Source organism: Phacochoerus africanus, chromosome 2 (genome assembly GCF_016906955.1).
Source record: "Phacochoerus africanus isolate WHEZ1 chromosome 2, ROS_Pafr_v1, whole genome shotgun sequence".
NCBI classification, from domain to species: domain Eukaryota; kingdom Metazoa; phylum Chordata; class Mammalia; order Artiodactyla; family Suidae; genus Phacochoerus; species Phacochoerus africanus.
In genome coordinates, this window is record NC_062545.1 from 124,351,041 (window position 1) to 124,375,178 (window position 24,138).

General features: G+C 39.7%; 1 protein-coding gene across 6 annotated transcripts in view; it reads right to left on the bottom strand.

Moving 5' to 3' along the window:
• Positions 1-24,138, bottom strand: part of GALK2 (galactokinase 2) — a 165,139-nt gene that overhangs the window by 43,202 nt on the left and 97,799 nt on the right. For all 6 annotated transcript variants that reach the window (XM_047766395.1, XM_047766399.1, XM_047766396.1 and 3 more), the window contains one exon: positions 9,443-9,653. In XM_047766395.1, the coding sequence (XP_047622351.1) occupies positions 9,443-9,653 (211 nt within the window). The remainder of the gene's footprint in view (positions 1-9,442; positions 9,654-24,138) is intronic.

The following is a 24,138-nucleotide window of genomic DNA, read 5'->3' on the forward strand; positions in this document are numbered from 1 at the left end:
CAAAACACCTTTTCTCCAAAAACTATAAGATGCTGATGAAAAAAATCAAAGATGACACAAACAGATGGAAGATATATCATGTTCTTGGATTTGAAGAATCACTATTGTCAAAATGACTATACTACCCAAGGCAATCCACAGTTTCAATGTAATCCCTATCAAATCACCTGTGGCATCTTCATAGAACTAGAACAAAACATTTAAAAATTTGTATGGAGGAGTTCCTGTCATGGCTCAGCAGTTAACGAACCCAACTAGCATCCATGAAGAGGCAGGTTCAATCCCTGGCCTTGCTTAGTGGGTTAAGGATCTGGCTCTGCCATGAGCTGTGGTGTAGGTTGCAGATGTGGCTCAGATCCCACGTTGCTGTGGCTGTGGCATAGGCCACCAGCTGCAGCTCTGATGTGACCCCTAGCCTGGGAACTTCCATATGCCATGGGTACAGCCCTAAAGAGACAAAAAGACAAAAAAAAAATTGTATAGAAACACCAAAGACCCCAAATAGACAAAGCAATCCTGCTATGAAAGACAAACAGAGCTAGAGGAATCACCCTCCCTGACTTCAGACTATACTACAATGCTACAGTCAACAAAATAGTATGTTACTGGCACAAAAACAGACTTATAGATCAATGAAACAAGATAGAAAGTATACCCAGGCACCTATGGTCAATTAATCTACAACAAAGGAGGCAAGAATATACAACAGAGAAAAGACAGTCTCTTCAATAAGTGGTACTGAGAAAACCAACAACTGCATGTAAAAGAATGAAATTAGAATATTCTCTAATACCACAAAAATAAACTCAAAATGGATTAAAGGCCAAAATGTAAGACCAGATACTATAAAACTCCAAGAGGAAAACAGGTAGAAGAACACTCTTTGACATAAATCTCAGCAATATCTTTTTAGGTCTGTCTCCTAGAGTAATGGAAATAAAAAAATAAATAAACTGGGACCTAATTAAACTTACAAATTTTACACACCAAAGTAAACCATAAAAAATTTTTTGAAAAAAAAAAAAAACAGAAAAGACAACATACATGATGGGAGAAAATGTGCAAATGAAGCAACCAACAAGGGATCAATCTCTAAGATATACAAACAGTTCATGCAGCTCTTTACCAAAAATACAAACAACTCAATCAAAAAATGGGTAGAAGATCTAGACATGTCTCCAAAGAAGACACGCAGATGGCCAAAAACCACATGAAAAGATGCTCAACACCACTAATTTTAGATAAATGACAATGATAAAACTACTAATTTTAGAGAAATGGCAATGACAAAACTACAATGAGGTATAACCTCACAGAACAGCCATTATCAGTAAGTCTACAAATGATAAATGCTGGAGAGGGTGTGGAGAAAAGGGAACCTTCCTACATTGTTGGTGGGAGTGTAAATTGATATAACCACTATGGAGAACTGTATAGAGTTTCCTTTAAAAACTAAAAATAGGGAGCTCCCTTTTGGTACAATGGGTTAAGGACCTGGCATTGACACTGCAATGGCTTGGGTTGCTGTTGTGGCACAGGTTCAATCCCTGGCCTAGGAACTTCCATGTACTGCCTACCAAAAAAAAATAAAAAATAAAACAATAGAACTACCATATGATCAAAGAATCCAATGCCTGAGCATCTATCTGAAGAAAACCCTAATTTGAAAAGATACAGGCACCCCAACACTCATTATGGCACTATAGACAATAACTAAGAAATGGACACAACCTAAACGTCCATCAACAGAGGTGTGGATAAAGAAGATGTGGTACATATATACAATGGAATAATATTAAGCCATAAAAAGGAATGAAATAACGCCATTTGCAGCAAGATGGATGGACCTGGAAATTATCATACTAAGAGAAGTCAGATAGAGAATGACAAATGTCATGTAATATCACTTATATGTGGAATCTAAATAAATGATACAAATGAACCTATTTATAAAACAGATTCGGACTAACAGACTTTGAAATCAAACTTATGGTTACCAAAGAGGAAAAAATGGGGGAGGTGGGGAGGGATAAATTAGGAGGTTGGGATTAACATATATAAACTACTATACAAAAAATAGATAATCAACAAGGAACTACTGTACAGCACAGATAACTCTATTCAATATTCTGTAATAATCTACAGGAGAAAGGAATCTGAAAAAGAACAGATATATATGCAGAATTGAATCACTTTTGCTATACACCTGAAATTAACACGACACTGTAAATCAACTATACCTCAATATAAAATTTCAAAAATTTTTAAAGCTAGTTTAACCAAAAAAAATAAATAAAAGTAAACACATTTTAAAGATTTTATTCAACTCAGTCAATGAGGGAACTAGTAAGGTACCTTAGGTGGTTTATTTTAAAAAATAAAAACAAAAACTCTCACACAAACATATAAAAATTCCAGAATTCTCTGGCTTTTGTGGCTTTAGAATGGCTGCAGCAACCAAAAACAGGGCTAGTACTATTAGCCTTGTAGGATAAGAGGGAGATTCTGAGCTCTGGCCTACCCATGAGTGGCTCAAGTATGGACTGGTACACAGCACACAACACAGCTGTGTATGTCATTCCCACACACCAGTACTGGGCTTTTCCTACAGAAGTTGAGAGTTTCAAGATGCTCTGTCTTCAAAAATCATACTTAATAGTGTTACCTTTGTATTCATTCTCAGTTCCTTAAATATTTGAAGAGGCAAAGTGCACCAAAGACTAATACACACATCTGAAAGAGGAAGAGGAAAACCCAGGAAGAAGGCATCATCCTCAAGTGTCTGGGATATAGTTCAGCCCATTTCTTCCTAGAAATTAAAGAAGCTTTACTCATGGTGTGATCCTGCCCTCTGTGGCCAGACAGCTAAGTCAACAGGAGCTTAGAAGCAAAAGGGAGAAGCCAGGCAGAGGGAAAGGAAAAAGAACTACATGAAAACAAATCTTCCCCACTCTTGTCTTCCAAAACAACTTAAAGCATATCTTGTGCACATAACAAAAATAAGTATTTGATTTATTTTTTTATATTTTCTTTCGTAAGAATTTGTTATCTTTTTTTCCTTTGGCCCTGCCAGGGGTTCCAAGGCTACAGATCAAATCCGAGCCACTGCAGTGACAAAGCCAGATCCTTAACCCACTGCACCACAAGAGGACTTCAAGAATCTGTTATCTTGTAAAAACAGAAACAAAAGACAAAAGGACTTATTTTTATTTGGCCTTATTAGAAGTCCATCACACACATTTTAAGAATTTTTGCTCAACCAGTATCTGTAAACTCTCTAAAGATTTCTAATTTCCTTTGGAGTTTCTTCTAGGCTCTTTGTAGAAAACTTTTCTTCAATATTCTTATAAGAACAACAATCAAATGTATTGAAATCAGAGAATTTAGCACCTGATATCTTACAAGGTATTTTTAAAATCAATTTCCTTGATACTGAGAACACATAATTGGAAACTGAAATTCCTGACTGACTCCTTTTACATTGTAAAGTACCTTTACACTTCTCCATTAGAGGAAAAATAAATTACTCTTAGACTTAATTGAGACAACTTATGAGAGCTACACTTTTATCCAAAGAGAAAATTCCACAGCACTTCTCATGGCTCTTCTGTGATACAAGAGCTCATTCACATTCTTGCCAATTTGAGTTTGCTCTTTAAATTAAGCAAGCAACCAGATGCCACATGGCTTTATATCTTCTCAGGCAAAAGCACCAGAATGGAAAATAGCCAAAAGGAAATGCATTAACCACAAAATAATCTATTTTCATCACCTTCTTTAGTTTCAAGAAAAAGTCATAACCAAGCAAAGTCAAAATCTGATATTATCTCCCTTACTTGGTATAGCATCGCTAAGGCCAGCTTATTCTTACACTGAGATAAAAAGGAACAGTGATAAGAGCACTGGATTAAGTCAAAAGACTGGGATTTGGAATCTGGCTACAGCACTTACTACCTCTCTAGTTTTGTAACTAAACATTACTCTCTGACCTCAAGTTTTCTCCTCTGTGAAATGAAGATAACGTGCTCCAGGCTTGTTGTGAGATTCAAATCAGATGACGTGGGTGAAGCGTAATGTGCAAACCATAAACTAAATAAGTTTTTTGGCTTTTTTTTTAACTCTAGATGTCTTCCTAAAGAACAGTGTATGCCACTGTCTTATACTTGCTCAACGCCGTGATTATTGCTCGTGACTTTGGAAATTACAGGATCCAAACAAATTAGTCAGCAACCAGGCAGCACTATGTCAGCATATGGTCACAGGCAAAGTGGGTAATCCAAGCAAAGAGATTCGTGTCTAGCCCGGCAGCTGCATCTAAGCAGCAGGGCCACACCAACCTGGAGCACAATAACTCTCTCCTTTCTTAAACTAGCACCCAAACCACCCAACTCATTCTCAGCCTCAGTTTCCATTTAGTCCCTTGTGGACTCTGTTTATCCTCCAAGGAGTGTTCTTCATTTATCACTGTGCTAGATACATGTGCCCATCTCTCCTGGCTCTGTACATAGCTTTACCTTTCTCCTGGGGTGACACCTTAGGGAACATCCCTCCCAAATCAGTCCGGTCCCTGAGCTTCTAGAAACCCAGACATTATACCGCACTCTTAGATAGTCCCTATCTGTGGGCCAAGGCCTGACAAATAATCCTTAAATTTTTCCTAACCAGTCCCTAGTGATGGATTGTAGCCATTCTAAAAAGTGATAAGGATTTGAGGATTTTTCTCTCTGTGTGTATGTGTGTTTAATTTGAATGGCCTCTGATCATTTCGAAATATAATTTTTTAGAAATTTGGAAAGAGAAAATAGCATAGCTGTTTGGAAGTCTGGCTGGTTTAGCAGAGGCTACAAGCCCCAGTTTGATTGTAGACATCTCTGTCTACATTCTCACCTCAAGGTCAACATCTCCCAACTCACACTCATAGCCAGGTAAAGAAACAAAGGAATTTAGGCAGAAAGAGAACATTAGATTCCATATCCACTTGAGAAAGTCATGGATTTCCATGATGGGAAAATTAGTCCAAGTCAAAACTAAGTGTAGTCAAAGTGTAGGCACCTGGAATAAAGGGATGGGAGCACCCTCCTGGGTCCCCTGCTGGAAGCATCTGTCATCTATGCCTCCATTCATACAATCTAAGTACAATACCATATTCAGTAAGAATCGCATTTCCTAACGGGTTCCAGAAGCATTTACTTAAGGTCTTAGACCAACCAAAGCACAAATTCAGAAGGAAACAAGGCAAGATATAAAGGGATTTGATTTCTAAAATTTCAGCTGAGTGCCAAGAGAATTTAGCAGGAAATTTGGCTGAGATTAGATGGCTGGATTCTGAAAGTAAATCAAATGACATGAATCTAGGAGACTCTAGAATCCCACAGACTAATTTATGTTCATAGATTTTTTTTTTAATTTACTCTAAAAGCAAAAGAGGGAATCTTTTGAAAATGACAGAATGATAAAATGGATTCATTCATCCAACATGGGTTTATTGAGTACGCACAAAACCTAAGCAAATTATAGAAAGTGATGCAAGTGGGCCAATGGGGAGGTTATTTTAGATAAAGTGGTAACATTAAGTATTCATCATTTTTACAACAACAATGAAATCATTATTCTTTGGGGGAATAAAACTTAAATATATACATAAATAGCAATGCAGATCCTATATTTGGCAAATTATCCTTTGTGTTTTCCAAGGTTGTCTGGGAAATTAATTTATTTCCAACAACGTTTATTTAAAAAAAAAAAAGAAAAGAAGGGGAGGAAAGGCAAGATGCAGAGAAAAAAGGAACACTGACACAGAGAAAAAGGAACAATGAGGATACAGAAAAAGAAAACAGAGGTCAGATATGAAAAGGATTACATTGAGCTTTTAAAATAGGTAAGAATTGTGTTTCAGAAAAGAAGAAAGAGCAGTGATGTTTAGGATTTAAAGGTCCAGAGGTGAGACCAAGAAGCAATTAGTGAGTGGAATTGTTCAGCCAGGACAACACTGTCCAAATGGGCATGTATGGGCTCAAATGGGAGACAGGACAGAACAGAGTTAAGGGCAAACTGAGGAGAAACTTAACATCCATGTTCAGGAGTTCAGGCAATGAGGTAATGGTGAGACTCTTAAGGTTTCTGAACTAAATGACACCATGAAAAGATTGCTTTAAGATCATCTGACAGTGAATATTCTCAATGTCTATTAAGGTTTCTTGGCCTCTTCACCAAAAACTCCAAATTCTAATTGTATAATTGGGGTCTTCACCTATTCTGTATCTCTATTTAGATGCCTTGCCTTATTACCAGACAAATTCAGTTATTTATATAAACTCATCATCTTGCTTCCAACATCATTTCCCACACCATAATTCCCAAACTTTCCCACCAAGCATACTTCAGCCATCCTTAGCTTCTATTTCTTCTCTTCTTCCTTTTAGTTCCTCCCTCCTTCTCTTCCTTTCTAGATACAGGCAACCATCAAGTCCATCCTTCATGGTCTTCAGAATCTACCCATTGAGCTATCCATCAACAATGTCCTGTTTGAGGCCTTTCTGTGAAGGCGGGTAGAACAATAGTCCCCTAATTAGCATCCCTTTAGTCATTTTTGGCATCCAACTCATACTGTACATAACACCTCCTGATACATATTTTCAAATACCCCACTTCTTGTGTCTCTGTCTTTGCCCAGCCTCTACTGGCCTCTACTCCTTGCCTTGAATGGCCTGTTACCCCTTTTGGCCTGGGAGTCCATAACTTTCTTTTAAGATCCAGCTCAAATTCAAGCCACATTCTCCAGGCATTTGATCACTCTCCCCTTCTCACTCTCAGGACTCTTGATACACATTTTATTACAGTGGGTGTTATTTACTGGGCCTGCTATGTGGCACCCTACTCCATTAGACACTAGGTCACTATAATGTGGAGATCATGTCCTGCCTATCTCTGTATCCCATTATCCAGCAGAATACCCAGCCTAGTGAAGTTAATGCATATATTTGCTGAATTAAAGAACTGGGACAATGTCTTAAGTCAAAGAATAAAGGCTATTCCCCTGGAAGCCCTCCCTATCCAATGGCCCACCCCAACTTCTTCATTCAATAAACATTTATTCATTCCCCATTGTCCATAAAATACATACACACAGTATTTCACAAGGCATTGGTGATATGGGCCTACCTACAAATTCAACCTGATATATCACTCACCACTATGAACACTGTTTTCAAAAAACACTCGACTATCTGTAGTTCTCTGGATTTATAATCCTCTCTTATGCCTCTTTACCTGCTGTTTTGTCTGCCTGGAAGTCTGACTGCCTGTCTACCTAGGAAAATTCTTTCATTTTTTTATTTTTTGTTTTTTGGTCTTTTTGCCTTTTCTTGGGCCGCTCCCACAGCATATGGAGGTTCCAGGCTAGGGGTCGAATCAGAGTTATAGCCGCCAGCCTACACCAGAGCCACAGCAACGCGGGATCTGAGCCACATCTGCGACCTACACTACAGCTCACGGCAACGCCGGATCCTCAACCCACTGAGCAAGGGCAGGGATCGAACCCGCAACCTCATGGTTACTAGTCGGATTCCTTAACCACTGAGCCACAACGGGAACTCCTACCTAGGAAAATTCTATTTATTTCCTAACTTTTGTCTGGTTGCTGCCTCCTAAGTCAAGCCAACTCTCACTCCTTTCTTTTCTGGTCTCCCTAGACCCAAGAACACCTCTCTCGCTGCACTCATTACTCTACACTGGATCAGTTTTTTCTTAATCTGTTTCCACCATTACTTCACCAACTCCTTGAGCATCAAACCCTATGTGTTCCCAATGCATAGCCTCAGGGCCTAGAGGAGGGGCAGGAGAGGGAAGAGAAATAGTAAAAGTAGCTGATATGTATGAGCACCCCCTGACCAAGCACTGTTCTTAGCACATTACACAGAGTAATTTTTTTGGTGGGGAGGGCTCCTAAGAGGCCAATTTCATGGTAAAACTGAGGTAACAGAAAGGTTAAGAACTTGCAAATCCATTCACAAACCTACTAAGTGAAGAAGCCCCAGGGATCTTGGACAGTATAGACCATTTGGTCTATAGCCTTTCTAGAGTAGTAGCAACAAACCTTCTCTGCCAAGGGCCAGATGGTAAATATTTTAGGTTTTGTGGGCTATTCATACTCAGTCACAACTACTCAGCTCTCCCACTGCAGTGCAAAAGAAGCCATAGCCCATATAGCTGTGTTCCAGCAAGAGCTTCTTTTACAAAAACAGATGGCAAATCTGATTAGGTCTGTAGGCCAGTTTTTTCATTTAGAAATTCAATAAATGTCCATCAAATTAAATCAGATCTAACAATGTTGGAAACCAAAACCTTCTTCTTGCCCTCAAATGATTCCCTCATCTTATCTTAAAGCTATCAGCAGCTGCAGCCTTTAAGACATTATTTGACCAGCAAATCCACTATAGGCACTCAATAACCAGAGGTAGAATTGAAATGAATGGGATGGAAATGGGGCTCCAAGGCTGATCTTTGTGCTAAACTCCCACCCCTCAACTCTACCTCAAGAGGCTGCTGAATCTTAGCTAGATGACCCTGCCCCCAGCACTGACTTCCCACAAAGAGACAACCTTTACTTCTAAGAAGATAAACTACTCCAAAGCTCCCTCTGTACCTCCAACTCTTACATGGCCTCCATCTCAGGTATCTGCTGTTATCAGTATAAAAATAATATTACTTGAAAGCAGCAGGCGAACAGAAAAGGCTTCCACACTTAAGTGGGCCACAGGTCTGAGCCTAAGCAGTGAAGACTTCCTAGTATTCCAGAATGTTGTTCTATAGCACTCATGAGCACTGCTCTAACATAGATCTTTTTACATAAGTAATATCATAATCAGAGAAAAATGGATATTGAAAAAAGCATGAAAAGAGAAGCTTAATGAATTGTGAACTTCTTAAGGGCAGGAAGCGTGTATTACTCACGTTTGCCTAGCCAGAAAACCTGGCATAGAGCAGAATAGGAAATGTCTGATTAATGAATGAATGAATTTAATGAAGTCAAAATCTAGATAATTTTTTTGTCTTTTTTTTAGGGCTGTACCCATGGCATATGGAGGTGCTAGGGGTCAAATCTGAGCTGCAGCTGTCAGCCTACACCACAGCCATAGCAACTCAGGATCCAAGCCATGTCTTCGACCTACACCACAGCTCATGGCAACGTCGGATCCTTAACCCACTGAGCAAGGCCAGGGATCAAACCTGCGTCCTCATGGTAACTAGTCGGATTAATTACCACTGGGCCACGATGAGAACTCCAGGAATCTAGATAATTAAGTTTGCCAATACACACACACACGCTCTCCAAATTACTTCAAGCACGCTTCAGAATCAGTGAAATCCCTGCGGACATTGGAAACTTTCCAGCTCTGAGTGAGGGAACAACCCACAACCTGGCTTTCTCCAGCAGACTCACCATCTTGAGTGTTTGGACTCAGGATTTGGGTCTTCAGTTCCTGCAGGCTGATTCCCAGACACTGGCAGACCTCCTCAGGGCTATAGGGCTCAGGGTGAAGCGTATCCTCTGTGATCAACAGCATTTCTTCCAGACTGACCCCGAGTTTGGCCTGCACCTCCTCCAGCCGCAGCACTTTGTCCCACTGCAAGCTTCTGTGCTTCGCCAGGAGCTGCAAGTTCAAACCAAGAGAATGGTCAGTTTCCATTTCAGAAATTGATATGTATGCACTATTTGAATGAACCAAATTCAACTTCAAGCTTTTTTTTTTTTTCATTCAGCCTATCTACATTTCCCACCATTGCCTAAAAGTGCACGTTGAGCTCAGATGTTTCATATTAAACATGCTTGTATGACACTCACAGAATAGTTAAGTATTTTTTCTAAAAAAACTAATCCCCCACTGATTTTTTTTTTTTTTTTTTGCCTCTCACCACTTTCCCTCAGGACTATTTCTTAGAATAATTTTGTTCTTTTATCCCTATTCAGTTCATCCTTAATACACCACTCTCAGTAAAGTCCACAGAGAACTACTGCAATCTCACCTGAATTGGGTCCTGAGGTAGACATCGTAGGCCCAATTTCATTAGAGCACTTCCTGTTTACCACAGGAAGTGCTCTAATGGCTAATGAATTTAAGTATCTGGGCATTTGGAGTCATGTCCCAGATTTTAAATGAAAACCTCACTGGTGACCTCATAAAAAACCACTCTGTTAGGTCTTTGTAGTAGTAGAGCTATATGTTTCTCTACCCTCAAGAAAAGAGTTTCACTTCCAAATGCATCCTGAGGCACTCCCTCAACACGCTGGAGAGGGTTAGGAATAAACCAAACTTTGTAACTAGGTTCACTCATGGTAACTGCAGTCTAGAATATGCGTCCCTCCTTCTCCTCAACCTCTGACTTAGCCCTTCAGAGCAGGTGACAGTCAAAACTGAAAATACCTCTCACCCTGAGGTCTATAAAATTCATTCTTAGGATATGAGGATCACAGGTGTGGACAGGGCAAACAGCAAAAAGGAGCAGGCAAAAGAGAGGGAAATGTGCATCTGATTTATTCTTCTATTACGCTGATGATTTGATTTTCTTTCTTTTTGACAGGAAGCAGGATTTACCAAAAGACCATTGTACTTTGGTCGGGGCCACTCACTTCTGAAGAATGTTAATCACAGTTTTCTTATATTCATTAATCTTCTCTTTAAAACGCTGGCTCTTACATTTGAAAGGAGTTAATGATTTTAAAGCAGAACTGGGGAAAGAGACAATACAATTAAATTTTTCTGTTCAATTATTTCACAGAACATGGTGCCATTTTTAAAACAAGGGCATAAGCTAAGATCTTTCTTCTGACCTTGTTTGCTTAGCACATTTAGTTAATGTTTATTAGCACTGCAGGCTTGACACTTCCATAGACTGACTCATTCATTTATTCAACTTATTCATTCATGGTCCATATTCCAATGTATTCCAAAAAAAAAAACTTGAGACAACTTATAAGGACACACAAAAAAGAAAACCATACAATATATTTGTTTTATACAGAAATGAATGATCTCCTAGAATGATGCCTTCTTGAAACAGAGACCCAAATCCAACTGAGATAAGCAATAAAGCCAACAGAAATAATTCACACTTGTATTGTGCTGTATGATTAAAAATACACTCTTCATCTTTGACAACTCTATGAGATAGGTATTATTACTCTATTTAAGAGATGAGAGTGACTTGCCCAAAGTCACCTAACTAGTAAGAACTGAGTTGGAAATTGAACCTGGGACCCACAGCCACATTCTCAATGGGCTATCATTGATATCTATGTCACACTTCTCATATTGGTGAAAATCAGCACTCAAGTCTTAGAAATGGTTTCTAAACACAAACTAAGATTTGTGCTGGAAGTGAATAGTCCAGTGTTTTAAAACTTTGATAAATGGGTTCCTTCTAAAATAAGAAGGTAGCCATTCCCATCATGGCTCAGTGGTTAATGAACCCGACTAATATCCATGAGGATGCAGGTTCGATCCGTGGCCTTGCTCAGTGAGTTAAGGGTCTGGCATTGCCATGAGCTGTGGTGTAGGTCACAGACTTGGCTTGGATCCCGTGTTACTGTGGTTGTGGTGTAGGCCAGCAACTACAGCTCTGATTTGACCCCTAGCCTAGGAACCTCCATATACCGTGAGTGTGGCCCTAAAAAGACAAAAAATTTAAAATAAAAAAATAAAATAAGGTAAAGGAGAAAAAACAAAGAATGGGCTCGCAGTGGTGAGAGTGCTCTCTTCCTAAGAACATTTCAATAAACGCATCTCATCCCAGATCCCTGGCCAGGCTTGAACAAGTCCCACTGCCTCAGGCCCCTGACCCCAGGAAACTGGCCCAGGATTGTGTGGGCACAAAGACTTCAAGGGATTCCTGAGGCCCATAAAGTTGTGTTCAAAGGCAGCCTCCCTTTGTGCCTTTGTTCTACGAACAGAGGCACCAACATTCACTCCAGTGATACCCCAGTTCACACTTGGGTCCCCTTAACTCTCAGCAAGAGGGTCCACACAGGCAATTTGGTGTGTATTTCAATTAAGGATGAAATCTACCACATGCCCTCAACGACAGCTGCACAGCCGTGAGTCTCTGAAGAGAGCACTACACTGTGGGAGTAAAAGAGGAAAGCCACATAAGCCCTTTGAAATTTGGCTCAGGAAACAGAAAGATGACTTGCAGATGAGCGAAGTGGGTGGGTAAGATCTGCTGCCCAAAGACAGACCTTCAAGAGAGAATCTGCTGCTCACAGCCCTGGTGCCTGGTCTACTTCACATTTGTGAAGCAGGGATAGGGGTCAAGATCATTCTGTGACCAGTTCCTCACTCAGCAGCAGGCTGGGGATAGAAGAGAAAGTGGTTCTCAGTCAACATCCACCACTTTCTGTTCACCACCGCGAACATCGGGTGTTTATCAGACACCGTACCTGGAAGATTCCTGAGCCTGGCTGATGCTCTGTGGAAAAAAACAGGCTGAGAATACTCTGTCCACAGTCATGGCAAGAGGCAGATAAATAGTGTTAGGATCCTACCTTAGGCTGGTTTCTCTTGGAATCAGGCCCTGAGACAAGTATTTGGTGGGGGAGGGTGATGCCAAGAAGTGTCAGTAGAGGGGTAGAAAATGAGACAAGAAGAGAAGCCAATACGAGGTGCAATGACTTGGGAGGTGAACCTGGGCCTGCTGGGCCCTCCAGGACCTGTGTGTATAAAGCTCAGATGTGTCCTACTCCTAGGCAAGAAAGCTCAGATATGGAGCCACTAAATCTTATCATTGGTAAGGGGCTGATTCCAAGGGGTTTAGCTCCCTAGACTTGTATACATCCCAGTGCAGACTCAGCACTCTGCTGCAGCTAGAAAACATCCTGTCAGAGAGGGTCACTGGGGCTTCTAATAAGAGGGCGTGGGAGGAGAGTGCAAAGATGTGGACCCTCCCTCAGGAGCATGTCTGTCAGAATCCAACTCTCTCTGACTTTCTCATCACATTTTGCAGGGTTAGCAAATCAACAGGGAAAGCAGCAAGTTTTTCTCCTTACCAGGTCAGCAAAGAATAACATTTCTAATCCCTTCTTCGACAAGTTGCATTCTGCACAACAAAAGCAGTTGCACTGTTATTGTTTCTGGTTCTATAAATCACACATACTTATTTTTTTAATTTAAAAAAAATACATGACAATTTGAAGTTTAACAACAATTACAACATAAAATAACTTATCTATAATCATCCCAATGAGATAACCACTATCTCCCAGCAGGTAACCATATTATTATACATTTTATATGCATTCCTTTTGCATACCTACACATAGTCTGACACAATGGGATCATACTTAACTGTTTTTATTGTGCATACTTGGTGGGGGGGTGCTTATTTCCCTGTTACCTGCTTCTAACCACATAGAGCCATTCCCTGGTAATTTCAGTGTCTAGAACCATCATAGACACACTCACAACATTGACTTTTCCCCCAGTGTTAGCCATTCCCTCTTCTCCATACTAGTTTGCAGGCCAGAGAATACATCTGAAGAAACCTGACAACTGTGCAGAATAGCTCTAACACAATCTTCACTGCACCCCTGGCACAGCCGGCCTTTTTCTAAGGCGTCCTGAGTATCTTGTGCTCTGATCTCACCCATACCCCACTCTGCAGGGGCACAATGGAAACAGCAGGGGTGGTAAAGGGGGACCCCTGCTGGCTACCTCACAAGGTGAAGATTAAATATGATGATAATAAAAGTACTTAGAACCTTGCCTGGCCCAGAAGAGGCATTCTGAGGGTCAAGCTTCCTGACCATTCCACCTTCCCCTCCCTCTCTAGCTAGGGCTCTCCCACCTGACACCTTTCCCTATGCCTTCAAACATATGCATGTTTTCCTGTCTTCAAATTCCTATTCCCACTAAAAACTACTGCTCTTCATTTCTCCTTCTCATTTATTGTCCAACATCTAGAACCAGTGACCCCTAGTCACTGCTTCTGGGACCTCAGTGAACACTCTAACTATTGAATATGGCCTCCAAAGGTCCTTCTTATCTCTAAAACCACTTCGAAACCCACAGGAATTCACTCAGTTCTCTTATTTGTTAATGAATCAGTGGCTTCTGGCACTTTTCACTATGTACCTTCTTCAAATTCCCTGTATAATTGGCCTCTGTAGCACTGAATTTTCCTGGTTTCCCTTTCACCACTCTGGTCCTTACATTTCCATCAAGCACTTTTCTCCCTTTATTATTATCAGAGCCATCTTCCAAGTTTAACCCCTGGCCTTCTGCTCTTTCTCTTGCCTCAGTAAACTGAACTTAGTCCTTGGTTTCAACTATTATCTCAAAACAAATACACCCATGGAGGAGTTCCTGTTCTGCCTCAAGCAGTAATGAAGCTGACTAGCATCCATGAGGATGCAGGTTCAATCCCTGGCCTCGCTCAGTAAGCTGCAGTATAGATCGCAGATACAGCTTGGATCTGGCATTGCTGTGGCTGTGGTGTAGGCCAGCAGCTGCAGCTCTGATTAGACCCCTAGCCTGGGACCCTCCATATGCCAGGGGTTGGACCCTAAAAAGAAAATAAGAGAGGGAGGGAAGGAGGGAGAGAGGGAGGGAGGGAGGAAGGGAGGGAGGGAAAGAGGAAGGAGGGAGGGGAAAAGGAAGGAAGGAAGGAAGGAAGGAAGGAAGAGAAAATCCCATGGAGAGGTGCATCACTCCCACTTTCCTATCACCTCCCATCCTGCCTTCCCCATATCATCAGTGGCAGCACTATGCTTCCCACCCATCATTCCAGCCTAAAACTATAGCCCATTTTGACTTAAAACTTAGCTTTCACTTATGCATGTCTGCATGCAACGCATGTTCACTGCACTGAATAAGGCACTCACGGCTCTTGACTGCATGGAGCTCACAGTCTACCTGAGAAGACAGGTATCAGGTAATAATTATACTGTGAAGAACTTCCTCCATTTGTGATAAACTGCTGTAATAGAAAAATACAGAATGTGGCAAGAGCATGTAACACAATGGATATGGAGAGGGTGGTCAGGTAAAACTTCTTCAGAATAATGACATTTAGGCCAAAAGGAAGAGTAAAAACCCAATCATAGAGACTTATACCTGACCCTTTTCTAGGTTCAGTCATAGTTCCTTTCGTATCCCTCACTTCTACCCCATCCCCAAAGACAATTTAAGACCCACTTCTCTTCAACCAGGCAAAAGTCCTGCTGCCAGATTAATATTTCTAAAATACCTTTCTAATAACATTAGAGGCTCCCCACTGCTTCCGGGACCAAGCCTGGGGGATCCTCAGCACAGCACTGAAGGCCATGCAACAACCTGGTTCTGCTAAACACATCAGTGTGCTTTCATGCTCTGCCCTGCAGCTGGGACGCACCATCCTCTGGGAATGCTCCACACCAGCATCTTGGCAGAGTGAGCTCCACTGAATCAACAGGCTGAGTGCAACTGGCTACATTCCTAGAGATTTGGTTTTTCTCCACTCAAATTCAAGGAAACTGCAGAAGCCCTGAGAAAATTATACCCACTTCTCCTCACCAGACAGAGAATAAGCTCCATATTGACCACTAAGTGGCAGGAGCTAAAAAACGGGATGAGTGATGGCCCCTGACCAGACAGGCTCTGTAAAAAATTACACTGTAAATTTTCCTTGAAGCGTCAGAGGACCACATGAAACTCTCCTTCATTGCTTCACATGGTGCCACAAGGAGCTCAGGGTATGTAAAATACAAGAGCATAATTTCTCCTCCCTTTTTGTCTTCCCATAATACTTATTATCAGCATCACACACTTTATCCCTCAATGTAATTAAGGGTTACTCTATTTCATAGACATTAAAAATTTATGGAAAAGTTTAAGCCAATGAATATGTGTAAAATATAAAAAATGTTGTGCTCATTAAAGATTTCTGGCTACTTTTTTCACTTAAGAACATAAAAATGTGCTTCATTTAAAAGTATCATTTATGCAAGAAAATAATAATAAATCTCTATTGTGTTTGCTTTGAAATATTTTACTTATTTACTTATTTTTTACAAGTCATATAACTACATGAAACATTTTAAATTTGAGTTCAAATGCCTCTATAAGACTCTGACTTTTAATGGATCTGCACCAATTAGCCTGGAGAAGCTATTGGAAAGAGCAGACCAGGGACAAAGAGAGAGAAAGGAAACTTAAGAACAGAAAAAACTATCACCCTTAAAGCAAAACAAAGAATGTATATCTATGTATAGCTGGGTCACTTTGCTGTACAGCAGAAACTGACAGAGCACTGTAAATCAACTCTAATAAAAAAAATTAAAAAGAAAATCATCTTTAGCGATTTAGTATACATCCCTGTACTAAGTAGATACCAAAGGTACTCATTTTCAAAAAGGGAGCTTGAGGAAATAGGACGACAGGAGAAATAAATATTATTTATTACAGTTTTGCCATGTGGAGCCAACCTAATCTGTCTCACTTTCAAAACTACTCTGATTTGTCATTTTGCCACTGACACTTCATTTTTATTGTCTGAAAGCAGAAAATTTGCTCAGATTAAGACAGGTTTCTTTACTTTTTTATGTGAGAGTTATTTCCTGATTTAATGAGATCATTTCCAAACAAAAATTATATTTATTCATATGTTGTTGAAAATGAAGGATTGTAAGGAAAATATGCTTAGCAGAATTCCAGCCTATATTCCTGAGGCAAGAGCATATTCGTAACATCAAGAGTTACCTGTGTTGCCCATGTTAGTAGTTTTATCTTTATTTCCCTTTTGCATATAACCTTGGATTCTAGTGATTTTGCAGTAACATGATTTAGAAAACATACTCCATCTTGATAAAATCTTTCACTTTTTTTCTTCCCATATTTTAAGAGAGAAAAATCCAAAGTACTTAAAATAATGTGTTTTATCGACATCACTTGGGAGGAGTATGTGACAAAAAGCCAAACTCAGATGCCAATTTCACTGAAAAAACTACCGCTAAAATACATACAGAGTTACACAGTTTAACTCAGAAGACAGCCTCAAGAACAAAGGGTTCTGCAACGGATTAAGGTTTTCAGCTACTGCTTCCAAAATTGAAACCCTTTTTCTAATTAACTCTCAAAAGACATCTCCCCTTCACCCCCCCCACCCCTGACATTCTGACAACTTTCACTACTTGCATCTTTAGAAAAGAGCAGTTACAATATGAACATATTTCACCTATCTCATATTCGTTTTGGCTTACCTATGGATCTCAGGGATGACAGCTAATTTCGTGATAAAACTTTGAAAACAATATTGTGTATGTCTGAGGTCTCCTCAGGAAGGCAGCACTTACTCATCAATCTCAAAAAGTCAACAAAAATAAGTCCTTAAACAAATAAGACGTTAATTTATTCCATCTCTTGAAAGAGGAAGCTTGCCATAAGGGGGAAAAAAGTTCACTGAAGCCTTTGACATTGAAAATGTTTCTTCACTACTTCTCATATATGCCCTGATCAGAAGAGTTTAATATTGAAACATTTCTTTTACATAACTTTTAAAAATCATCTAAATAAGTAAATTACAAATTTAAAACATTTAAATCATGATAAAAAAAAAACTTTAACCCCAAAATTTTCCAGAAAAAAAAAAAAAAAAACTTTTATTTTTTGGTTCATCCTATCTCTACTGTTCCCAACTTCACAACTTCAGAGGGAGTGAGGGGCAAAGTGTAAGTCAGTCAAAAGAAATAACTCTGGGAGTTCCTGTCATGGCACAGCAGAGACGAATCTGACTAGGAACCATAAGGTTATGGGTTTGATTCCTGGCCTTGCTCAGTGGGTTAAGGATCTGGTATTGCTGTGAGCTGTGGTGTAGGTTGCAGACACGGCTCAGATCCCGCATTGTGTAGCTCTGCATAGGCTGGCAGTAACAGCTCCAGTTAAGACCCCTAGCCTGAGAACCTCCATATGCCATGGGTGCAGCCACAAAAAAGGAATAATTCCACCTTACACAGCTCCATGGTAGTCAGACCAGTCCTGGGCACTCAATATACACTTGTAAAACATTGTGAAACTGAGCAAAATAGAGCAGGGCAGGTAACATGGGGAGTAGTTATTCATTTATTCAACACATGTTTACCCAGTGCCTACTTCAGCCTAAGCACTATACCAAGTACTATAGATATACAAGTTAACAAGAAGGACAGTCTTGGCTCACAGATGAAATCAAGTCAAAAAGAGGAGGCATTAAATGTCTATGGTAAGTATCATACTTGAGAGGTACAAGTGCTATGATTTACAAAGGGAGCCCTAACTTAGTTGGGGAGTATGGAAATCACGGAAGGCCTTCCTGAGGGACATTTAGGCTCACATCCACAGACGGTGGGGGAAAGAGCATTCTGGGCATGTGCAAAGTCCCTGTGGTGAGAACCAGCATCAAACACCATGGCTGAAGTATAACGGACTGTGTGATGCTGGATCTTGCAGTGCTCTCCAGGAGGTGATGAGGACTTTTCTACTTCATTCCAATGAAATAGAAAGCTTTTGAAAGGTATTAAGCAGAGGAATTAACTGTATAATACTTAATACCTCTGCTTAATACTTATTTCATATTTAAATTTTTAAACCATCATTCTATCAGCTATTTGAAGGATGACTGGGAGAAAACACAGTGGAGGCACCTGAACCAGCTTCTACCCTCCAGCTCCCTGCTTCAGTTCCCTCGAAATTTCAAATCATAGCATGTGCCATTCTAGATCTTCCATAAGATTTAGTTTCTGTGACACTTTTTGGAGCACCTGTTTACATACCACCTGATGTATGTTCTAACCATTTCCCCCTAAGGTGAGGGGGTTTCATATCCCCCTAACCTTAATTCTCTAACCTCTACTCTCTCTAGTCTTCTGTCCTATATCCTTTTGTATATCTTCATGATTAAGTGTACAACAGGTAGAGAGAGGATTAAGATGGTGGAATAGAAGGACTGGCGCTCAACTTCTCTGCTAAATACAACAAAATTTACAACCAAATGTTGAGCAATCTTCAACCAAATGGACCGAAAACATTCAAAAAGATATCCTACTCCAGAAGACAAAGAGGAGGCCACATCAAGAGTTAGAAGGGGCAATTACACAATATAAGCAACCCCATACCGCCCAGGTGGAAACCCCACAGACTGGAAAGTAACTGTGTAACAGAGACTCACCTATATGAGTGAGAGTTCTGAGCCGCACCTCAAAACCCCATGCATGGGGATCTGGCACTGGGAGAAAGCCCTCAGAGCAGCTGGGATTGAAGCCCAGTGGGGCTTGTGTTCATGAGCTCCATGGTACTGAGGGAGACAGAGACCCCATTCTTAAAAGGCTCACACAGACTTTCACATGCACTGGGTCCCAGGGTAAAGAAATGTCTCCATAGGAATCTGGGTCAAACCTGACTGCAGTTCTTGGAGGACATCCTGGGATAACAGGAGTGAACATGGCTTGTTGTGGAAGAAGGACATTGGAAGCAAAGCTCTTGGGAATATTCAGCAGCATGCCTTTCTCTGGAGGTGGCCATTTGGAGAAAATCTGGCCCCACTTATCAGCACTGAGAAGCCCCAGGCCAAACAACAATCCAGGTGGGACCACAGCCCTGCCCCTCAGTAAACAGGCTGCCTAAAATCCCCCCAGGAACAGAGCTGCCCCCTAATCTCATCCAGAGACAAATCCCCACCCACCATAAGGAAAGAATCAGCTCCACCTACCAGTGGGCAGGCATCAGTCCCTCCCATTAGGAAACCTACAGAAAGCCCCTGTACCAACTTTAGCCACAAGGGGGGCAGACGCCACAAGTAAGAGAGGCTACAACTCTATTATCTGTAAAAAGGCCACCACGAGACAAACCTATAAAAATAAAAAGACAGAGAACTATAACTCAGATGAGGGAGAAAGAAAAAACTCCAGAAAAACAGCTAAGTGATAAGGAAATCCTCAGGCTCCAGGAAAAAGACTTTAGACTGTTGATGCTGAAGATGATATAAGACATTGGAAATAAACTGGAGGCAAAGATGGATATTTTATAGGAAACACTGAGCAAAGAGATACAAGATATAAAACTTAAGCAAGAAGAGATGCAAAATACAATAACGGAAATAAAAAATTCATTAAAAGCAGCCAATACCATAATCCAGGAGGCAGAAGAATGAATAAGTGAGGTGGAGGACAGATTAGTGGAAATCACAGATGCAGAACAGAAAAGAGAAAAAAGATTGAAAACAAATGAAGAGAGTGTCAGAGAACTCTGGGACAATGTTAAACGCACCAACGTCCATTTTATGGGGTGCCAGAAGGAGAAGAGAGAGAGAAGGGGACATAAAAAATATTCAAAGAGATAATAGGTCTAAACATCCCTAACATGGGAAAGGAACCACTCACTCAAATCCAGGAAGCACAATGAGTACCATATAAAATAAACCCAAGGAGGAACACCCCAAGACACATTAATCAAACAGACCAAAATTAAAGACCAAGAGAAAATATTGAAAGTCCTATGGAAAAGAAACAAATAACATACAAGGGAACCCCGATAAAGTTATTGGCAGATTTTTCAGCAGAAAATCTCCAGGCCAGAAGGGAGTGGCATAATATACTTAACATGATGTAAAAGAGAAAACCTCCAACCAAGATTACTTTACCCAGCAAAGCTCTCATTCAGACTTGAAGGAGAAATCACAAGATTCATAGACAAGCAAAAGCTAAGAGAATTCAGCAACACTAAACCAGCTTTACAACAAATAAAAAAGGAAGTTCTCTAGACAGAAAAGGCCACAACCATAAACAAATATTCCACAAATGGAAAGGCTCAAAAGTAAAAGTCTATATACAGTAAAGATACGAAATCATCCATGCACAATTATGCCACCAAAATCAGAAATCATGAGACGAGGAGGGTACAAATATAGGACACTGGAGTTGCACTTGCAATTAAGAGACCAACAACTTAAAACAATCTCTCATATATATGGACTCTTACATCAAAATGTCAGAGTAAATGCAAAATAAAAATAAACAATTGATACACAAACAAATAAGAAAAATCAACTTGAATACAACACTAAAGAGAGTCATCAAACCACAAAAGGAGAGAACAAGAGAAAAAGGGAAGAAAAAAGAGAAACAAAAACAAATCCAAAACAGTTAATAAAATGGCAATAAGAACATACATATCAATAATTACCTTAAATGTGAATGGACTAAATGCCCCAACCAAAAGACATAGATTGGCTGAATGGATACAAAAACAAGACCCATATATATGCTGTCTTCAAGAGACCACGTCACTTCCAGGGACATATACAAATTGAAAGTGAGAGGATGGAAGAAAATATGCCATGCAAACGGGAATCAAAAGAAAGCTGGAGTAGCAATACTTGTATCAGAAAAAATAGACTTTAAAATGAAGAATATTTTAAGGGATAAGGAGGGTCACTACCTAATGATCAAAGGATCAATCCAAGGAGAAGATATAAAAATTTTAAATATCTACGCATCCAACATAGGTTCGCCACAATATATAAGGCAACTGCTAACAACCTTAAAAGGAGAAATCAATGATAACACAATGATAGTGGGAGACATTAACACCGCACTTACAACAAAGGACAGAACAACCAGACAGAAAATCAATAAGGAAACAGACCCTGAATGAAGCATTAGACCAGATGGCCTTAATATATATTTATAGGGCATTTCATCCAAAGGCAGCAAAATACATATTCTTCTCAAGTGCACATGGAACATTCACTAAGATTGACCACATCCTGGGCTACAAATCCAACCTCGGTAACTTTAAGAAAATTGAAATCATATCAAGCATCTTTTCCAACCACAACACTGCATGACTGGAAATGAACAATAAGAAAAAAACTGCAAAAAAACACAAGCACATGGAGACTCAACAACATGCTACTAAACAACTAATGAAACACCAAAGAAATCAAAGAAGAAGTTAAAAAATACCTAGAAGCAAATGACAATAAAGATATGACACTCCAAAACCAATGGGATGCAGCAAAAGCCATTCTAAGAGGAAAGTTTATAGCAATACAATCCCACCTCAGGAAACAAGAAAAAGCTCAAATATACAAGCTAACTTTACATCTAAAGCAGCTAGAGAGAGAACAGACAAGACATAAAGTTGACAGAAGGAAAGAAATCATAAAGATCAGAGCAGAAATCAATGAAATAGAAATGAAGAAAGCCATAGAAAAGATCAGTGAAATGAAAAGCTGGTTCTTTGAAAAGATCAACAAAATTGATCAACCCCTAGCCAGACTTATCAAGAAAAAAAGACAGAGGACTCAAATCAATAAAATTAGAAATGAAAAAAGAGAAGTAACAAAGGACATCACAGAAATACAAAGGATCTTAAGAGACTACTATATGCAACTACACACCAATAAAACAGAAAACCTAGAGGAAATGGACAAATTATTAGAAAAGTACAATCTTCCAAGACTAAACCAAGATGAAATAGAAAAGATGAATGGACCCATCACAAGAACTGAAATTGAAACTGTCATTTAAAAACTTCCAGCAAACTAAAGTCCAGGACCAGATGGCTTCACAGGAGAATTCTATCAAACATTTAGAGAAGAGTTAACACCTCTCCTTCTGAAACTATCCCAAAACATTGCAGAGGAAGGAATACTCCCAAACTCATTCTATGAGGCCACCATCATCCTGATACCAAAACCAGACAAAGACACCACAAAAAAATAAAACTACAGGCCAATTTCACTGATGAACATCGATGCACAAATCCTCAACAAAATACTAGCAAACCAAATCCAACAATACATCAAAAGGATTGTACATCATGATCAAGTGGGATATATCCCAGGGATGCAAGGATTCTTCAATATCTGCAAATCCATCAGTGTGATACACCACATTAACAAACTGAAGAATAGAAACCATATGATCCTCTCAATAGATGCAGAAAAAGCCTTTGACAAAATCCAACACCCATTTCTGATAAAAACCCTTCAGAAAGTGGGCATAGCGGGAACCTACCTCAACATAATAAAAGCCATATATGACAAACCCACAGCGAACATCATTCTCAATGGTGAAAAGCTAAAAGAATTCCCACCGAGATAGGAACAAGACAAGGATGTCCACTCTCACCACTAGAATTCAACATAGTTTTGAAAGTCCTAGCCACAGCAAAGAAGTAAAAGAAATAAAAGGAATCCACATTGGAAAGGAAGAAGTAAAACTATCACTATTTGCAGATGACATGATACTATACCTAGAGAATCCTAAAGACTCAACCAGAAAACTGGTAGAGCTCATCAATTAGGTTAGTAAAGTCACAGGATACAAAATTAATACACAGAAATTGATGGCATTTCTATATACTAATAATGAAAGATCAGAAAGAGAAGTTACTGAAGCAATTCTGTTTACCATTGCATCCAAAAGAATAAAATACCTAGGAGTAAACCTACCTAAAGAGACAAAAGACCTGTACTCTGAAAACTGTAAGACACTGATGAAAGAAATCAAAGATGACACAAATAGATGGAAAGACATACCATGTTCTTGGACTGGAAGAGTCAGTATTATCAAAAAGACTATACTACCCAAGGCAATATACAGCTTTATTGCAATCCCTATCAAATTACCAAGGACATTTTTTACAGAATGAACAAAATATTTTAAAGTTTGTTTGGAAGCACAAAAGACCCAGAATAGCCGAAAACATCCTGAGAAAGAAAAATGGAGCTGGAGGAATCAGGCTCCCGGACTTCAGACTATACTACAAAGTAACAATCATCAAAACCATATGGTACTGGTACAAAGATAGAAATACTGATCAGTGAAATGGGATAGAAAGCCCAGAATTAAACCCACACACCTAAAGCCAAATAATCTATGACAAAGGAGACAAGAATATACAATAGAGAAAAGACAGCCTGTTCAATAAATGGTGCTGGGAAAACTGGACAGCCACATGGAAAAGAATGAAATTAGAACACCCCCTAACACCATACACAAAAATAAACTCAAAATGGATTAAAGACCTAGATATAAGACCAGATACTATAAAACTCTCAGAGGAAAACATAGGCCAAACACTCTCTGACATAAATCACAGCAATATCTTCTCAGATCCACCTCTTAGA